This window comes from Budorcas taxicolor, chromosome 23 (genome assembly GCF_023091745.1).
Source record: "Budorcas taxicolor isolate Tak-1 chromosome 23, Takin1.1, whole genome shotgun sequence".
In the NCBI taxonomy this organism is placed as follows: domain Eukaryota; kingdom Metazoa; phylum Chordata; class Mammalia; order Artiodactyla; family Bovidae; genus Budorcas; species Budorcas taxicolor.
The window spans coordinates 16,435,301-16,456,414 of NC_068932.1; the positions used below are offsets into that span (position 1 = coordinate 16,435,301).

The 21,114-nt window shown below is 42.0% G+C and overlaps 1 protein-coding gene across 1 annotated transcript in view; it reads right to left on the minus strand.

The window, feature by feature from the left end:
• LOC128067984 (cytochrome P450 2C31-like) overlaps window positions 1-17,105 on the minus strand; it is a 58,025-nt gene extending 40,920 nt beyond the window's left edge. Inside the window, exon 1 of the mRNA XM_052661127.1 lies at window positions 17,051-17,105. Within this exon, the coding sequence (XP_052517087.1) occupies window positions 17,051-17,053 (3 nt within the window). The 5' untranslated portion in view covers window positions 17,054-17,105. The remainder of the gene's footprint in view (window positions 1-17,050) is intronic.
• Window positions 17,106-21,114: the final 4,009 nt, after the last annotated feature.

The following is a 21,114-nucleotide window of genomic DNA, read 5'->3' on the forward strand; positions in this document are numbered from 1 at the left end:
CATATATCCCCTCCCTTTAGAGCCTTCCTTTGCTGTTGTTGTTGTTGTTCACTAAGTCATCTCTGAATCTTTGTGATCCCATGGGCTGCAACACATCAGACTTCTTTGTCCTTCTCTGTCTCCTGGAGTTTTCTCAAATTCATGTTCATTAAGTTAGTGGTACTATCTAACCATCTCACCCTCCATCACTCTCTTCTCCACCTGCCTTCAATCTTTCCCAGCATCAGGGTCTTTTCTAATGAGTCGGCTCTTACCACCAGGTAGCCAAAGTATTGGAGCTTCAGCTTCAGCATCAGTCCTTCCAATGAATATTCAGGGCTGACTTCCTCTAGGAGGAGTGACTGGTTTGATCTCTTTGCTGTCCAAGGGACTCTCAAGAGTGTTTTCCAGAATCACAATTGGAAAGCATCAATTTTTTGACGCTCAGCCTTCTTTATGGTCCAACTCTCACATCAGTACATGACTACTGGAAAATCCATAGCTTTGATTATACAGACCTTTGTCAGTAAAAAAGTGGTCCACCAGAGCAGGAAATGGCAAACCACGCCAGTCTTCTTGTTGCCAGAATGCCAGAATGAATAGTGTGAACAGGCAAAAAGATATGACACTGGAAGATGAGCCTCCCAGGGAGAAAGGTATGCAAATGATACTGGGGAAGAGCAGAGGGCAATTACTAATAGTTGCAGAAAGAATGAAGAGGCTGGGCCGAAGCAGAAATAACACTCAGTAAAGTAATGCTCAAAATTCTCCAAGCCAGGCTTCAGCAATACACAAACCATGAAATTCCAGATGTTCAAGCTGGTTTTACACATGGCAGAGGAACCAGAGATCAAATTACCAACATCCACTGGATCACCGAAAAAGCAAAAGAGTTCTAGAAAAAAAATCTATTTCTGCTTTATTAACTAAGCTAAAGCCTTTGACTGTGTGGATCACAACAAACTGTGGAAAATTCTGAAAGAGATAGGAATACCAGACGACCTGACCTGCCTCTTGAGAAACCTGTATGCAGGTCAGGAAGCAACAGTTAGAACTGGACATGGAACAGCAGACTGGTTCCAAATCAGGAAAGGAGTACATCAAGGCTGTATATTGTCACCGTACTTATTTAATTTATATGCAAAGTACATCACGAGAAACGCTGGGCTGGAGGAAGCACAAGCTGGAATCAAGATTGCCAGGAGAAATATCAATAACCTCAGATATGCAGATGACACCACCCTTATGTCCGAAAGTGAAAAAGAGCCTCTTGATGAAAATGAAAGAAGAGAGTGAAAAAGTTGGCCTAAAGCTCAACATTCAGAAAACTAAGATCATGGCATCTGGTCCCATCACTTCATGGGAAATAGATGGAGAAACACTGGAAACAGTGTCAGACTTTTTTGGGGAGGGGGCTCCAAAATCACTGCAGATGGTGACTGCAGCCATGAAATAAAAAGAAGCTTACTCCTTGGAAGGAAAGTTATGACCAACCTAGACAGCTGACTAAAAAGCAGAGACATTACTTTGCCAACAAAATTCCGACTAGTCAAAGCTATGGTTTTTCTAGTGGTCATGTATGGATGTGAGAGTTGGACTATAAAGAAAGCTGAGTGCCAAAGAATTGAAGCTTTTGAACTGTGGTGTTGGAGAAGACTCGAGAGTCTCTTGGACTGCAAGGAGATCCAACCAGTCCATCCTAAAGGAGATCAGTCCTGAGTGTTCATTGGAAGGACTGATGTTGAAGCTGAAACTCCAATACTTTGGCTACCTGATGGGAAGAGCTGACTCATTTGAAAAGACCCTGATGCTGGGAAAGATTGAAGGCAGGAGGAGAAGGGGATGACAGAGGATGATTGGATGGCATCACCAACTCAATGGAGATGAGTTTGAGTAAACTCTGGGAGTTGGTGATGGACAGGGAGGCCTGGCGTGCTGCGGTTCATGGGGTTGCAAAGAGTCGGACACAACTGAGTGACTGAAGTTAACTGAACTGTGGATGTATCTGGGAGTGAAAGTAAAGTCCGATGCTGTTAAGAACAATACTGCATAGGAACCTGGAATGTTTGGCCCATGAATCAAGGTAAATTGGATATGATCAAGCAGGAGGTGGCAAGAGTGAATATCAACATCATAGGAATCAGTGAACTAAAATGGACAGGAATGGGCAAATTTAATTCAGATGACCATTTGGAAATATAGTCAACATTTATACTCAGTTGAAGGCTGGAGGAGAAGGGGATGGCAGAGGATGAGATGGTTGGATGTCATCACCGACTTGATGGACATGAGTTTGAGCAAGCTCCAGGAGTTGGTGATGGACAGGGAAGCCTGGCATGCTACAGTCCATGGGGTCGTAGAGTCAGACACTACTGAATGACTAAACTAAACTGACCTTAAACTGACACATTAATTCATTCTAGATGCATAATATCCCAATGAAGTAAGTACTGTAGCAAGGCATTACATTTAACAGATGAAAACATAGAGTTCCAGAGACTAACTGACATGCCCAAAGTCACATGGCTAATAAGCACCAGAGATGGGCTTTGAATTGATGGACTGGCTCCAGAGTCTGATTTCTTAACTATTAAACAACCAGATGCCACCTCTAAATCAGATAGGTCTGAGAATTCCCTGGCAGTCCAGTGGTTAGGACTCTATACTCTCACTGCCAGGGGCCCAGGTTTGATCCCTGGTTGGAGGATTAAAATTTCACAAGCCATGTGACCAGTAAGTAAATAAGTAAATAAATAAGATAGCTCTATGTGAACTGGTGTGAAACCACCTCCAGTTTATCCTGGTAACTCGAAAACCAGGGCACAGATCAAGAGGCATAGTAAGTAACATTTACGATCAAAGATGCCTAATTTAGTTTGATCATTATTTCCCCTAAATTTTATGAAATGTGTTTGTTGGCATCCAATTTGCTCTTGTCCACTCGGAAAGTTTTCTGACTCAAAATCTTTACAGACGGTTAGATCACTCACAGGCATGCAGGCACTCATCCTCTCTCTATCTCTCTCTCTCTCTCTCTCTCTCTCTCTCTCTCTCTCTCTCTCTCTCTCTCTCTCTCTCTCTCTCTCAGAATTTTCAAGGTTTTGAATCTCAGCACCAAGCTTTGTGATCCTTGTGCCTTGAGATTTTTTTTTTCTTTCATTGTACTAACAGCTTGGTGGACATTTTCTATCTAGATGTCAGTATGTGGAAGTCTTTTCTCTAGACTGATTTAGTTTCTCTATGGAAAAAATATCCTACAGTATTCCCTTACTTAGTTGCAGGATTACTGGGAGTAGAATGGAGGAAGGGGCTAAGGACCTCAGAATTCAGGACAAACACCATGGCCCAAGGTCCCTATTTTCATCCCTGTACCTCATTCTGCCTTCACTCTACAAACTGTCCCAGATCCTAGGTATCTTTATTCCCCTTCCACACAATTTTTCCAGTTAATCCAGCCCCCACTTAAGTCATTCAGACCTTGCCCACCTCCATTTAAGTACTCAATTAGAGCATCTCTTTCCTCATTACTGAAATTTCCCACACCATTGTCTGCTTTCTTCCAAGTAAAGTAAGTTAAGTATTAGTACCACTCAGTCAAAACCGCTCTCTTAATTAGGGCCAACTAGGAAATCCTCCAGAGAAGGCAACGGCACCCCACTCCAGTATTCTTGCCTGGAAAATCCCATGGACAGAGGAGCCTGGTAGGCTGCAGTCCACGAGGTCGCTAAGAGTCGGACACGACTGAGCGACTGCACTTTCACTTTTCAGTTTCATGCATTGGAGAAGGCAATGGCAACCCACTCCAGTGTTCTTGTCTGGAGAATCCCAGGGACAGGGGAGCCTGGTGGGCTGCCATCTATGGGGTCGCACAGAGTCAGACACGACTGAAGCGACTTAGCAGTAGCAGCAACAGGAAATCCTGTTAATCAATCCAGAGACCACTCAGGGGGAAATTTCCCACCTTCTCAATTAAATCTTATTTATTCCTTCTTTTTAAAGTATTTCTCCTCCATTGGCTTCTTTGGGCCTGTCCAACTAATTCTGGTTCCTTCATCATCAAACTTCATCATCAAACATGAAAGTGAAAGAGGAGAGTGAAAAGCTGGCTTAAAGCTCAACATTCAGAAAACTAAGATCGTGGCATCCAGTCCCATCACTTCATGGCAAATAGATGGGGAAACAGTGGAAACAGTGGCTGATTTTATTTTTCTGGGCTCCAAAATCACTGCAGATGGTGACTGCAGCCATGAAATTAAAAGACGCTTACTACTTGGAAGGAAAGTTATGACCAACCTAGATAGCATATTAAAAAGCAGAGACATTACTTTGACAACAAAGATCTATCTAGTCAAGGCTATGGTTTTTCCAGTGGTCATGTATGGATGTAAGAGTTGGACTGTAAAGAATGCTGAGTGCCAAAGAATTGATACTTTTGAACTGTGGTGTTGGAGAAGACTCTTGAGAGTCCCTTGGGCTACGAGGAGATCCAACCAGTCCATTCTAAAGGAGATCAGTGCTGGGTGTTCACTGGAAGGACTGATGCTGAAGCTGAAACTCCAATACTTTGGCCACCTCATGCGAAGAGCTGACTCATTGGAAAAGATCCAGATGCTGGGAAAGATTGAGGGCAGGAGGAGAAGGGGACAACAGAGGTTGAGATGGTTGGATGGCATCACCGACTCGATGGACATGGGTTTGGGGGGACTCTGGGAGTTGGGGATGGACAGGGAGGCCTAGCGTGCTGTGGTTCATGGGGTCACAAAGAGTCAGACATGACTGAGTGACTGAACTGAACTGAACATCATCACACTTCTCTGCACCTCCATGGCTGTAGTGGTTGTCTGGACCCTCAAAATGCTCTGTCTAGAAATGGAGACCTCCAGCACCTTTTGAGCTCCATCCTGATAATATTCCAAACCATATTTGAGAACTCCTGCATAATTTCTGTCAAATATCATCTGTACTCACATTATTTTATCACATCTTCTTGCTCAAATTTCTATGTAATCATGTTGCTGTTTGGTAGAAACAAATGCAATACTGTAAAGCAATTATCCTTCAATTAACAATAAATAAATTTTTAAAGTAATTAGCTTCCAATTAAAATGAATAAATTTTAAAAATAAATAAATAAAAGTTTTAAATGGGTAACTAAAGAAAAAGAATATACGTTGACCCTGCAATCAGAAAAAAAAAAATATTTCTACCTAATCAAATTAAAAATTTTTAACTCAGTATTCAGATTACTTTCCAAATGCCAACTTCAACTTCATATCAACCCAAGCCCCAACTTTACCAAATCATTTAAAGCCCTTTGCTCCATCTACTCAGTCTCTTTGCCAATCTACTTGTCCAGAGTTCAGAATAGTTTCACCCATCTGAAATTTCCTTTCCTGTCCTCCATGACCAATTTATATCATTACTTCTTTTAAGATTTCACTATGTTCAATCACCAATTATAGCTTCACTTTAGAGTATGAGCTGCTTCTTAAAAGTTATGATTCTTTCATCCAAGATGTAAGAATATGTATACTCTGCCTTTCTTCAGTGAGAACTCCACCGCTTACAAAACAGGGACTGTGTCTTACAATTCAATAACATTAACAACACTGAAAATCTCCCATGATGCTTGGAGCAAGTCCATGCACACAGTAGCTGCTGAAAGTGCCTGTCACATAGTATCTACCCAATCACCTAAATGCTTCCAGAAAGAATTAACTGATAAACTTTATACATCAGTTCACATTTTTCCTGTTCCATTTTAACCAGAAAGAGTCAAAGAAGTTCCAATGATTGTTAATGTCCATGAATTTTTCTATTCATTTAACTCTCTCCAAGACAAAACTATTTGAACCAGCAGTATTGCTAAATAACTTATTATAGCTTTCCTGGATATGGTAAGCTTAATAGGAGAAGCCTCACATATCTATTTTTTTTAAATAAACTTATTGAGCACATTTATACCTACACCAAGCACTGCACAAGGCTTTGGGACTATGAAAGTATTTATTGACAAGGTCTCTACCCTTGAGCAAGACTTTTACTATGCATATAAGATAATTCTCTATACTGGATTTTTTGGGGGGAAAAGACTAATTAAAAGCAGAATCATTTCTTACACTCATATGTCCTTTTGCTGTCTATAATTAATTCACTCCAATTGTTTCACTTTTTAAATCAATTGTTACACAATCCTGAGATATTAGCTGTTAGGAATTATTACAGTGCAGAATTAGCAGCTTAAAACAGGGGTTAAGAAAAATTATGCAACTCTCTACAGAGCACATAGCTAAATTAGTGTTCTTTCTATTTCTACAAGATGACTCAGGAAATGGAATCACATTTCAGAAATAGGAAACTTTCTAAGACGTCATGAATTCCAACTTCAGATGAAGCAACCATGGACCACAGTAGATAAATGATTTCTCTTGGATCACTTAATTACTAATTATGTAGAGTACAAAGCATGTCAGGTCAGCACGGGGTAAAACTGTGACATGTGCCTCTGATTCCAATATATCCAGTCATTTTAACATTTCCCAACCCAGCTACATACTTGGAGGCTGCCAAGGTCCCAACTGGAGCATCCCAACCCAGTCTAAGTCAATATCACTTCCCACAAAGTTTCTCCTTCCCCAAAGCCCAAGTGTCCTCTGTTCAAGATGGAGCTTCCTGCTCTCTGGGGTAAGATCAGTTAAGTAGTTTGAAGATCAGGTATCTGAAGTGTTGTTTAGAAGGTAACCCCATGGAAATGGAAGCATTTCAACAAGGTAATTGGGCCACTACTGACTGGTCTAGGCAGTCCTTTGAAAGTCCAAGAATACTTTATGGAGCCTTGAGGTGAAAGTGAAAGTCGCTCAGTCCTGTCCAACTCTTTGAGACCCCATGGACTATACAGTCCATGAAATTCTCCAGGCCAAAATACTGGAGTGGGTAGCCCGTCTCTTCTCCAGGAGATCTTCCCGACCCAGGAATAGAACCAGGGTCTCCTGCATTGTAGGTGGATTCTTTGTCAGCTGAACTACCAGAAAGCAGAGCCTCGGAGTAGGGTGGAAAAATTGACAGAAGGCCTATAGTCATGGGTTATAGCCCTATTTCCTACTCTTGTTTTCTCAAAAAACTTTAAAATATTTGCTTCAAGAGTTAATTTCTTTAACAATTAAAGAACAGAATTAAGTGTCCCCAGGGTCTTTTCCATATGGTTGCCTCTGAGTTCTGGGCAGGATTTTTGTGTTAAAACACTAGAAGCCACAGGTTGGTTTAGATAATATTTAGATTTGGACAAGATGAGAACATGAAAGATGGCTCGGGAATAAAATGACTTGGCCTCACTTGGACTCATGGCAAGCTCAGACTCTTGATGCTTTCAGTTAGTAATTTCTTTATCAAGTTAATAAAACTTTGATCTTTGTAATCAAAATGGTTCTGGAAAAGTTGTGCCTGTTGCTCTAGAAGAAAAACTAGGAAGAATTACTAAAAGCACGTTTATTTTTATTTTCATCTTTGGTACAAAAAGAAAGTAAAATAAGATGTTTTGCTTTGTCTTTTTGAACTACAAGCATAGGTAAGAAAAGGAGGGGTAGGAAGCGTTCTGGATTTCTTGTTTCAATGAACCAAAAAGCATATTGCCTTTCCAGTAAAAGCCTTTCAGTTCCACTTTAAAGGGAAATGCTCGCCATCTTGTGAAATTTTAGGATATTGCCACATAGGCCCATGACCAGAACACAGTGATTTTAAACACTTTAATACAGTTTAAAAATTGACCTTAATTTTAGCTTAATTCCTCTTTTTACAAACAAACTTATAAGGAATAAGAAATGTTTTTTTTTAATATAGAGAAATTGCTTACCAGTGAGGAGAGGGAAGCAGAGAAGGGCAATATAGGAGCACAGGATTAAGAGGTACAAACTATTATGTAGATTTAAAAAAAAAAAAAGCTACAAGCATATAAAGTACAACACAGGAAATATAGCCAATATCTTACGATAACTATAAATGGAGTGAAAGTGAAGTCACTCAGTTGTGTTCAACTCTTTGCGACCCCATGGACTGCAGCCTACCAGGCTCCTCCATCCATGGGATTTTCCAGGCAAGAGTACTGGATTGGGTTGCCATTTCCTTCTCCAGAGGATCTTCCTCACCCAAGGATCGAACCTGGGTCTCTCGCATTGTAGGCAGACACTTTACCATCTGAGCCACCAGGGAAGACCCAATAAATGGAGTATAACCTTTAAAAATTGCAAACCACTATATGGTACACTTGTAACTTGCCTAATATTGTACATCAACTGTACTTCAATTTTTTAAAGACTTTTTTGGAAAAGTGCACCTGTAAAGTATTACTATAATAATATGCTAAAAACTGATTTTTACTGTCTCTTCCTTCATTTAGATTGAAAAATGAACTCAAAAAAGAGGAGGAACAATTTGTAATGCAAGATAACAATCAGAGCAACTATGTGAGTCAAGTCCAGATCCTTGCCTGAGCAAGAACCATATGGGTTATTAGAGTTGGTCTTGGGGGCTGAAACATTACCACTAAAGTTTTAACCCATTATCTAGTATGAATTTATGATAAGCAGTCCTGATACCAGAACCAAATTATAGACCATGAAGAAAGTAAAACCAATGATTCTTAAATATATACACTTATACCCTGGTATTTATTGGTGAGTAATCAAATAAATTTATGTTATTAATTTTCATTTAAAGAAAAAAAAACCACTTGATTAGGTTTGCCCTGACTGGTACCTAGACAACGAAATCCATTGAAAGGTAGTATTCCTTGTTTAGTCAGTAAGTCTGTCCAATTTTTGCAACTCCGTGGACTGTAGCCCTCCAGGCTCCTCTGTCCAAGGGATTTCCCAGGCAAGGATACTGGAGTGGGTTGCCATTTCCTCCTCCAGGGAATCTCCCTGACCCAGGGACTGAACCCTGTGCCTCTTGCTTGGCAGGTGAATTCTTTGCCACCAAGCCACCTGGAAAGCCCCAAAAGGCACTATAATTTGGCACCAAATCACCATAGGCATAGACACAGAGAAAAACATGCAAACGTGTGTCTGGTCATACAAGTACAATCTTAACATAAAAGATGGTAAATGCATCTTGTGTATATGCTTGTTTTATGCTTATTAGGATATGATAATGTCATTCCAACAAATTCCACAAAAAATAGTCACAGGTAGCTAACACACAATTATTCTGTAAGAATACAGAACTGTATTCTGTAACTGTTGTGAAAACACATTCAGCTCACTTACTGGTGTCCAGAGAACTAAATAAGGCGCTGGGTCTAACTCGCCAGCCACCTACGCCAGACAAGACTATCATCTGCATCTGCCATCCAGCTACAGCACGTGGTCCCTTGAGGCGGCCCTAGGCACTGCAGCGCTCCACTGTGCCCGCCATCTTCAGAAAGGCCGCAAAGAAATAAACCAGAACTGGTTACAACTAGTAAGGCCTAAGATGGTGGAAGATTTGCCTTCTAGTAGACCCTGAGCCTTATTGTGCACTCATTGTAATACATTAGCATAAGTGACACACCCACCAGCGCTAAGATGATGGACAGTCACCATGCCAACAGCTGGAAATGCCCAGACAAGGACTGAAAAGGAGTATTGCCTCAGTTCCCATCCAAACCACACCTCTGTTCTCAGTCATAAATGTTCCTCCTGCTACTTCCAGTTCCTCTGTTTAACCTCAACTCTCCTATATAAATGGTGTCTCTTCCCAAATCTGGTTGAGAAGTTGATTTGTGAACCAGGTTCCTACTCCATCCTTGGCCATTGAATAAAGCTTGTGTCCTTCCAGTCTTAGCATCGGTTTCGTTATTGGCTGTGCAAATATTATGGAAAAAAACTTCCCTGGCCAAGACAAGGGGTGTTGGTGGGTGCTAGGACACTGGCGCGGGTCCAACCAATTTGGTAACAGATCAGAGTTTCAAATTCACCATAAGAAGTTTTCTCTCTGCTGAAAGAGGTTTACCTAAAAGAGGTACCACTGACATAAGACCTCTGCAGCTGCTCAGAACTCACTTCCTGTGCAGCCTGCCTTGGGACTTGTGTTGCAAGTGCCAAGCCCAAGGAACCAGGGCCCACTTCTCCCATCCTGGCAGACTGGGCCTGATTAAGAACTGAGTGCACGATCAAGCGTGTTTTATGGAGCATCTGGAAGGTGTCACCAACACCTGTCACCAACAGAAACAGATGTCCCCATAAGAACTACAGCTCCATTATTTCAAGATGCATGATTGTAATAGCAATAATTTGCTTGATGGCCTAGAACTCTCCACAGCCATCATTCACGTCCATAAAAAGGAAAGGAACAAATAGGTACCACTGTTACTGAGCCCAAGTTCCTTCTGCTGGTTGCACAACAGGCTAATAAATCAGGAAACCAGCTGTTGGGACAAGCAATAATAACTTTAATCGGAAAGCTAGGAGCCCAAGATGGCAGACTAGCATCTCAAAAAACCATCTTCCTTCAGTCCAAATTCAGGCTCCTTCTGTATACAAGTGGGGGAAGGGACCCACTTTGGCACCATCCAGTGGCTAAGCCAAGCCACTAAGGGTAACTGTGCTGTGCTAAGTCGATTTCAGTCGTGTCTGACTCTTCTGTGAACCCATGGATCCTAACCCACCAGATTCTTCTGTCCATGGTATTCTCCATGCAAGAATACTGGAGTGGGTTGCTGTCCCCTCCTCCAGGGGATCTTGCTGACCCAGGGATTCAATGGAGTCTAGGCAGGATCTTTACCACTAGCGCCACCTGGGAAGTTAATTGATAGTTGTTCACTAACTGTTGCTTTCTTGGGGGAGGGGCCCACGGTTGCGCCAGCCAATGGATGCCCCGGCCCCGCCAGCAGTGTCAGCCGCCAGCCCTTGGTGGAACCAGGCACGCAAGCGGCTGAGACCATTGTGGCCACGTAGAGGTGCTTGACTAGTCCATCAAGCATGATCACCGTCTGAGTCAGTGAGTGCTGTGGGCTCAGCCCACCTCTGACCCCACCAGCCAGTCTGTGACGTCCGAGGTGGCCCCAAGCTGGTGCCCCCCAGAGTGGAGCTCCTGCCTGCTGGCTTGTGCAGGGGGTGGGCAGCAGGAGTCTGGTGAGATAGCAGCAGCTAGGTACAGAGAAGTACCGCGACAGAGTGGCTCCTGACTCAATGGAACACATAGGTGGGCCCCAGGAAGGGAAGGGCACATCAGGCCTCAGGTTCTGATTTGGGAGGCCGCCACTCTATCACCAATGAGAGAATATGAACTGATCAGCTTAATACATGGTGTTTTGAGAGACACTGACAAAATACAATGACAGATACATTGACTATACCCAGTTCACAAATCATGAAGTAGGCATGATTTGGTGATAACTTTCCTCCTTATATGCAAATGTGACCCATTATAATGTGATGGAACACTTTCAGTAACTCCAAATAATTCAGTTCCAAAATACCGCTTGGATATTTTCATAAAGACTTGAAGCAGTTTGTTACAGTAGGGTGAGAAAGAGAAACCAAGAAAAATAAAAGGAGGAGAAATGGGATATATTGTAGTCTCCAAGCACTATTAAATCTCTTATTGGGCAAAAGCTTGATTCAAGAAACATTTTAAGAAGATTAGACAGGGACTGCCCTGGTGGTCTAATCATCAGAACTCTTTGCTTCTACTTCAGGGGGCCCAGGATTCTATAATTGGTCAGTTCAGTTCCATAGCTCAGTCATGTCCAACTCTTTGCGGCCCCATGAACCACAGCACACCAGGCCTCCCTGTCCATCACCAACTCCCGGAGTCCACCCAAACCCATGTCTATTGTGTCAGTGATGCCATCCAACCATCTCATCCTCTGTCGTCCCCTTCTTCTCCTGCCCTCAATCTTTCCCAGCATCTGGGTCTTTTCAAATGAGTCAGCTCTCCACATCAGGTGGCCAAAGTATTGGAGTTTCAGCTTCAACATCAGTCCTTCCAAATGAACACCCAGGACTGATCTCCCTTAGGATGGACTGGTTGGATCTCCTTGCAGTCCAAGGGACTCTCAAGAGTCTTCTCCAACACCACAATTCAAAGGCATCAATTCTTCGGAGCTCAGCTTTCTTTAGATTCATTTTAGCTATCAGTATGTAAGAGCCCACACTGTGGTCTTTCCTCCCACCTCAAGGCTATGCTTACCTGTGTTTCAGCAATGACTGACCTTCACCCCAGGCCTTGAACAAGAGTCTCTAATCCTAGAGAGGGCTTGTCACCTTTTCCCCTAGACTCCAGGCTGGAATGAAGTGGACAACTTGGTTTTTTAACTCCTGTTTCCCCTGTAGCATCTTCTTTTAAAAAAAATTATTTATATACTTATTTATTTGGCTGCACCAGGTCATAGTTGCAGCATGTGGGATCTAGTTCCCTGTCCAGGGACCAAACACAGGCCCCCTGCATTGGGAACATGGAATCTTAGCCACTGGACCACCAGAAAGGCACCCTATGCTTAACTTTTAATTGGTGGTTGACCAGTTGGACTACAAAGAAAGCTGAGCACTAAAGAATTGATGCCTTTGAATTGTGGTGTTGGAGAAGACTCTTGAGAGCCCCTTGGACTCCAAGGAGATCCAACCAGTCCATCCTAAGGGAGATCAGTCCTAGGTGTTCATTGGAAGGACTGATGTTGAAGCTGAAACTCCAATACTTTGGCCACCTGATGTGGAGAGCTGACTCATTTGAAAAGACCCAGATGCTGGGAAAGATTGAAGGCAGGAGGAAAAGGGGACGACAGAGGATGAGATGGTTGGATGGCAACACTGACACAATAGACATGGGTTTGGGTGGACTCCGGGAGTTGGTGATGGACAGGGAGGCCTGGTGTGCTGCGGTTCAGGGGGTCACAAAGAGTCAGACATGACTGAGTAACTGAACTGAACTGAACTGACCATTTCACTATTTCTTGTCTTTTTTCAAAAGAATCAATAAAGCCAAACAACAAGAATCCAGTTTCACTGTTCTTACAATTACAAAGTTGCCCATGTTTTTCCAATGCCTTGTGCATTCCTTTCCACAAATAAGCCAAACTCATTCTCCATTGGTGAATATTTTAATAATTGCCCTCCTCTATTGCATCAGGCAGTGTGTCTACTTTCATGATTGGTTTTGATTTCCTGTCCCATCCTGTTGTCTGCTTAGTCATCATCAATCCTGACCAACCCCCCCGCTCCGCCCCCGAGGCTGTCGTTTACCCATCCATCTCCCCTCCCCCGTCCCCCCACTTGCTCTGGTCATAGCCATGCTGTGGTCCACAGCGTGTGGTCCACACTGTGTGTCCCTTTAGTCGAGTTTGTGCTTTGCCTTCATGTCTCATTAAATGGTGTTTTTCCCCCATAGCAGTAAGTTGAACTGGTGTATCACTATGCAGTTACAGGAGAAGGCAATGGCAACCCACTTCAGTACTCTTGCCTGGAAAATCCCATAGACGGAGGAGCCTGGTAGGCTGCAGTCCATGGGGTCGCACAGAGTCGGACACGACTGAAGCGGCTTAGCAGCATTGCATCAGGGCACCTGCACTGTATACCAGCAGTGACAGGGCACTCATTTCTGGACGGGCAGCAGGTAAGCTAGCTCTAAATCCTACCTTAGCATCTGCTTTCATGGATCACTCCCAATACATTGTCATGGGTTAGTATATAGGTTTATTAGGGAGGATTTTTAGGATCCTCACCGCGGGTAGGAGACAAAGTCAGGCCAAGCAGAAAGACAGATGAGATACAATGCAGCTTAACAAAGGTGTGGGGAACTCTGAAGCTATCACAGGCTTCCAGAGTCACCTAAAGTTGGGGTCTTGGCACTTTACACCTCAATATTGATCAATCATTGCCTGTGTTACTCAGGAAAAGGGAATGACATTGGGTAATGAAGAAGAGGGCTGATAGCTGGTATCTGTCAGTTGGCAGTACATCCAAAAGCTGGGCAAATAAGCCCTTTGGTCCTGTGTGAAGACAGATTGGGACAGCATCACCCAGTACCTATTGCAACAGTCTACAACACCCCACAAGGCCTGGCCCCTGGGTTCCTCTTCAAAAGTATCTGCAACGACACTCCCTTTTTTCACTTCCTCTGGGCATACTGGCTTCTCTCTTGTCCCTGGAACACACCAGCCTCAGAGCCTTTGCATGTCCTGCTCCCTCTGCCTTGAATGCTCCTTCCCCACATGGCCCTGTGGCTCCCAGGCTCAGATGTCCCTCCTCAAAGAGGGTACCTGACCCTCAGCTTAAAACAGTCTACCCATCCATGTCACTTTTCCCCTTGCTCTGCTCTGTCTTTCTCCATGTTGTTTCTCACTCTCTTACCATGAATTATACTTGTTTCTTTATTGTCTGTCTCCCCCTGCAAAGCAAGCCCCATGAGGGCCGGGCTGTGACCTATCTTGTCCACTATTATGGGTCCTGCCCTGGATCAGTGCCAGGCACAGGGTCAGGACACAGCAGAAGTTAGGGAAGTGGATCAAGTCCCTCTCTCCTCCTCCCTGCACCCTCTGGATGCTCCTATGAGGTTAGAGACGCCCCCAGGGCTGTGCCAGGAAAATGGGCAACCTGACTTCCTGGGCCCAGATCACCTCCTGCCTCTGAGTCTCAGCTGCTTTATCAGAAGCCACCACTCACTGAGGAAGAGGGACAGGGTGCCCAGTGGAGCCAAAGAGGAACTACCAGGTTGTGGTACAGTTTATCAATAGAGATGGATCGGTTGGGATGTAAACAAGTTGTAATTTGTGAGAACTAAAGGCAGCACACCAGACTTCCCTGTCCTTCACCAACTCCTAGAGCTTGCTCAAACTCATGTCCATTGAGTTTGTGATGCCATACAACCATCTCATCTTCTGTCATCCCCTTCTTCTCCTGCCTTCAATCTTTCCCAGCATCAGAGTCTTTTCCAATGAGTCAGTTCTTTGTATCAGGTGGCCAAAGCATTGGAGTTTCAACTTCAGCATCAGTCTTTCCAGTGAATATTCAGGGTTGATTTCCTTAGGACTGACTGGTTTGATCTCCTTGCAGTCCAAGAGACTCCAGCCTTCAAATAACATGCCAGCCAGGTTCATGTATGATACATAGAGTTCGCACTTGCAAGTACTTACTTACATGGGAAAGTTATACTAAAGGAGATGTCACCCTAAACTGGCCAAGATAGGGTTCTTTTGACCTTTTTTTTTCTTTTTTTTGCATATACAGCTAGAGAAAGCCAGTTATAAAATCAGATAGACTGAATGAAATGTTTAGTTTGATTATATTTAGCTTCTAAAAGAGGAAATGATAATGTAATTTCTTTGCAGGACACCAACAAAAACCTGCTTGAAAACATATCAAAATTTCAAAAGGCCACTGATGCAGGCCGGGCGGGCCCCTCCTTCTGTTCCTCCCAGTTCCTCTAAGTGTCCACAGTATCCTCTCCTCCTTGCTATCCACCTGTCCCTGAACTTCCTTTTTATAACACTGAAACTGATTCCCTTCAGAAGGCAACAATATTTCTAAAGCACTAATTAAAATGTCTGTGATTCAGAACTAGAATAAAAAATTTCACAATTTATATGGAAACACAAAAGACCCTAAATAGCCAAAGCAGTCTTGAGAAAGAAGAGTGGAGCTGGAGGAATCAACCTTCCTGACTTCAAATTATACTACAAAGCTACAGTCATCAAGACAGTATGGTACTGGCACAAAAACAGAAATTTAGACCAATGAAACAAGATAGAAAGCCCAGAAATAAACCCATGCACCTATGGGTACCTTATTTTTGACAAAGGAGGCAAGAATATACAATGGGGCAAAGATAGTCTCTTCAATAAATGGTGCTGGGAAAACTGGACAGTTACATGTAAAGAATGAAACTAGAACACTTCTTAACACCACACACAAAGATAAACTCAAAATGGATTAGAGACTTAAATGTAAGACCAGAAACTATAAAACTCTTAGAGAAAAACATAGGCAGAACACTTGACATAAATCAAAGATCCTCTATGACTCATCTCCTAGAGTAATGGAAATAAAAACAGAAGTGAACAAATGGAACCTGATTAAACTTAAAAGCTTTCACACAGCAAAGGAAACTTTAAGCAAGGAGAAAAAACAACCTTCAGAATGGGAGAAAATAATAGCAAATGAAACTGACAAAGGATTAATTTCCAAAATATACAAGCAGCTCATACAACTCAATACCAGAAAAACAAACAACCTAATCAAAAAGTGGGGAAAAGACCTGAAGAGACATTTTTCCAAAGAAGACATACAGATGGCTAACAAACACATGAAAAGATGCTCAGCATCGCTCATTATTAGAGAAATGCAAATCAAAACTACAATGAGATATCACCTTACACCAGTCAGAATGGCCATCATAAAAAGTCTACAAACAATAAATGCTGGAGAGGGTGTGGAGAAAAGGGAATGGTCTTGCACTGTAAATTCATGCAGCCACTGTGGAAGACAGTATGGAGATTCCTTAAAAAGCTAAAAATAAAACCACCATCCGTTCAGTTCAGTTCAGTCTCTCAGTCGCTCAGTCTTTGTGACCCCATGGACTGCAGTACACCAGGCTTCCCTGTCCATCACCACCTCCTGGAGCTTACTCAAACTCATGTCCATTGAGTAGGTGATGCCACCATATGACCCAGCAATCCAACTCCTAGGCATATACCCTGAGGTAACCAAAACTGAAAAAGACACATGTACCCCATTGTTCATTGCAGCACTATTTGCAATAGCTAGAACTTGGAAGCAACCTAGATGACCATCGCCAGATGAATGGATAAAGAAATTTCAGTATATACATACAATGGAATATTACTCAACCATAAAAAGGAATGCATTTGAGTCAGTTCTGAGGTGGACAAACCTAGAACATATTATACAGACTGAAGTAAGTCAGAAAGAGAAAGATAAATATCATATTCTAACATATATATGGAATCTAGAAAAATGGTACTGAAGAATTTTATCTATGGAGCAGCAGTGGAGAAACAGATATAGAGAATAGACTTATGGACATGGGGAGAGGGGAGGAGAGAGTGAGATGTATGGAAAGAGTAACAGGAAATTTACATTACCATATGTAAACTAGATAGCCAATGGGAATTTGCTGTATAGCTCAGGAAACTCCAACAGGGGCTCTGTATCAACCTAGAGAGGTAGGGTAGGGAGGGAGATGAAAGGTAGGTTCAAAACAGAGGGGATATATATATACCTATGACTGATTCATGTTGAGATTTGACAGAAAACAACCAAATTCTGTAAAGCAATTATCCTTCAATAAAAAAATTAATTTAAAAAAAGAAAATAAGAATATCATCGAGCATACAAGAAGCCAAAAATGTTGTTTTTCTTCTTACTCTTTATATAACAGGTAACTTCTTTGTGAGTTACTTGAGTATGTACTCCAGCAAGATGAGGAAGTATAATAAAACAAAGAGAAATGAAAAAAGAATGTCAAAATGAAATTTCTAATATGATAACCCTGTAGTAACTGTATACATCAATCAATCCAGATTGGAACAAGAATATAGAGGCCTCTGGGAATGGGTCAGTGGTTTGTTAAGGCCATCCTACCAGCTCACAAGAGTCTACTGTTAATTTTCAGGAATGTTGCAAGTCAGCTGTTTAAAACATTTTAACATTTCTTATCAAAAATTAGCTTCTGTAAATATATAGTTAAATAAGTTATATTAAAAACAAAGAAAATAAACATGCCAATAAAATGTCTGTGATTATTTTGGTCATTTTTTAAAAACATTTTTTCAAAATTTTAATCTTAAGGAGAAAAAGTCCTTTTAGGAGGAACTTGTATTATCTCCCTGTGCCTTTGAGATGTAAATATTCTACCTGATCTTCTTAAGCATCCTGTTCTGTGTCTTGAGGTCTTGATTTGTTGACCAGTGAGAAAAATCTCTCTGGTCTCTTCCACCCAGAAAGTACTCATGCAGTGTACATTTGGCATCCAGTCAAACAGACTGGGATTCTGAGCAGTCTTTTTGCCTGGCGTGCCTGCTTTCCAGGGTCCTGATCTATAAGGCCTTTTTTTCAGTTCAACCTCATTGCGTCTGCTTGTATGAAGGCCTTGACTTTATAGATTATTACTGAGGGTGGCAGGGGTAGGCAGAAGGGAAGGAATAAACTCCCCAGAATTTGTGAGGGCTGCATCCCTTGCACTCTCCTGTGGGAACACCTCTTGCATCTTATTGGTTTGAGTCATTATTAAGATCCTTTTTGTCAATGGTCAGATGATGGATCCTTTCAACTGGAAAAAACTTCTAAATTGGTAAATTTTTAGAGAGCTCTAATCATAAACCGCTGTTTAATTGGTATGTATGGAAAGAGTAAACTAAAAATGAATACACCAGCAGTATTTTTCACAGAGCTAGAATAAATAATTTCATATTTGTATGGAAATACAAAATAACCTTGAATAGCGAAAGCAATCTTGAGAAAGAAGAATGGAACTGGAGGAATCAACCTGCCTGACTTCAGGATCTACTACAAAGCCACAGTCATCAAGACAGTATAGTACTGGCCCAAAGACAGAAATATAGATCAATGGAACAAAATAGAAAGCCCAGAGATAAATCCACGCAGCTATGGACACCTTATCTTTGACAAAGGAGGCAAGAATATACGATGGAGTAAAGACAATCTCTTTAACAAGTGGTGCTGGGAAAACTGGTCAACCACTTGCAAGAGAATGAAACTAGAACACTTTCTAACACCATACGCAAAAATAAAGGCAAAATGGATTAAAGATCTAAACGTAAGACCAGAAACTATAAAACTCCTAGAGGAGAACATAGGCAAAACATTCTCCGACATAAATCACAGCAGGATCCTCTATGACCCACCGCCCAGAATATTGGAAATAAAAGCAAAAATAAACAAATAGAGCCTAATTAAACTTAAAAGCTTCTGCACAACAAAGGAAACTATAAGCAAGGTGAAAAGACAGCCTTCAGAATGGGAGAAAATAATAGCAAATGAAGCAACTGACAAAGAATTAATCTCAAAAATATACAAGCAACTCCTGCAGCTCAACTCCAGAAAAATGAACGACCCAATCAAAAAATGGGCCAAAGAACTAAACAGACATTTCTCCAAAGAAAACATACAGATGGCTAACAAACACATGAAAAGATGCTCAACATCACTCATTATCAGAGAAATGCAAATCAAAACCACAATGAGGTACCATTTCACACCAGTCAGAATGGCTGCGATCCAAAAGTCTACAAGGAAGAAATGCTGGAGAGGGTGTGGAGAAAAGGGAACCCTCTTACACTGTTGGTGGGAATATAAACTAGTACAGCCACTATGGAGAATAGTGTGGAGGTTCCTTAAAAAACTGGAAATAGAACTGCCTTATGACCCAACCATCCCACTACTGGGCATACACACCGAGGAAACCAGAACTGAAAGAGACACGTGTACCCCCAATGTTCATCACAGCACTGTTTATAATAGCCAGGACATAGAAGCAACCTAGATGTCCATCAGCAGATGAATGGATAAGAAAGCTGTGGTACATATATACAGTGGAGTATTACTCAGCCATTAAAAAGAATACGTTTGAATCAGTTCTAATGAGGTGGATGAAACTGGAGCCGATTATACAGAGTGAAGTAAGCCAGAAAGAAAAACACCAATACAGTATACTAACGCATATATATGGAATTTAGAAAGATGGTAATGATGACCCTGTATGTGAGACAGCAAAATAGACACAGATGTATAGAACAGTCTTTTGGACTCTGTGGGAGAGGGAGAGGGTGGAATGATTTGGGAGAATGGCACTGAAACATGTATATCATATAAGAAACAAATTGCCAGTCTAGGTTCAATGCAGGATACAGGATGCTTGGGGCTGGTGCACTGGGATGACCCGGAGGGATGGTTTGGGGAGGGAGGTGGGAGGGGGGTTCAGGATTGGGAACACATGTACACCCGTGGTCATCTGAGTTAAATTCACCTATTCTAGTCCATTTTAGTTCGCTGATTCCTAGAATGTCGACGTTCACTCTTGCCATCTCTTGTTTGACCACTTCCATTTTGCCTTGATTCATGGACCTGATATTCCAGGTTCCTATGCAATATTGCTCTTTACAGCATCGGACCTTGCTTCTATCACCAGTCACATCCACAGCTGGGTATTGTTTCTGCTTTGGCTTCATCCTTTCATTCTTTCTGGAGTTATTTCTCCACTGATCTCCAGTAGCATATTGGGCACCTACTGACCTGGGGAGTACCTCTTTCAGTATCCTATTATTTTGCCTTTTCATACTGTTCATGGGGTTCTCAAAAGATGACCATTATATCTACTACTGCGGGCAGGAATCCCTCAGAAGAAATGGAGTAGCCATCATGGTCAACAAAAGAGTCCGAAATGCAGTACTTGGATGCAATCTCAAAAATGACAGAATGATCTCTGTTCATCTCGAAGGCAAACCATTCAGTATCACAGTTATCCAAGTCTATGCCCCAACCAGTAATGCTGAAGAAGCTGAAGTTGAACGGTTCTATGAAGACCTACAAGACCTTTTAGAACTAACATCCAAAAAAGATGTCCTTTTCATTATAGGGGACTGGAATGCAAAAGCAGGAAGTCAAGAAACACCTGGAGTAACACGCAAATTTGGCCTTGGAATGCGGAATGAAGCAGGGCAAAGACTAATAGAGTTTTGCCAAGAAAATGCACTGGTCATAGCAAACACCCTCTTCCAACAACACAAGAGAAGACTCTACACATGGACATCACCACATGGTCAACACCAAAATCAGATTGATTATGTTCTTCGCAGCTAAAGATGGAGAAGCTCTCTACAGTCAACAAAAACAAGACCAGGAGCTGACTGTGGCTCAGATCATGAACTCCTTATTACCAAATTCAGACTCAAATTGAAGAAAGCAATTAAAACTGCTAGACCATTCAGGTATACCCTAAATCAAATCCCTTATGATTATACAGTGGAAGTGAGAAATAGATTTAAGGGCCTAGATCTGATAGATAGAATGCCTAATGAACTATGGAATGAGGTTCGTGACACTGTACAGGAGACAGGGATCAAGACCATCCCCATGGAAAAGAAATGCAAAAAAGCACAATGGCTGTCTGAGGAGGCCTTACAAATAG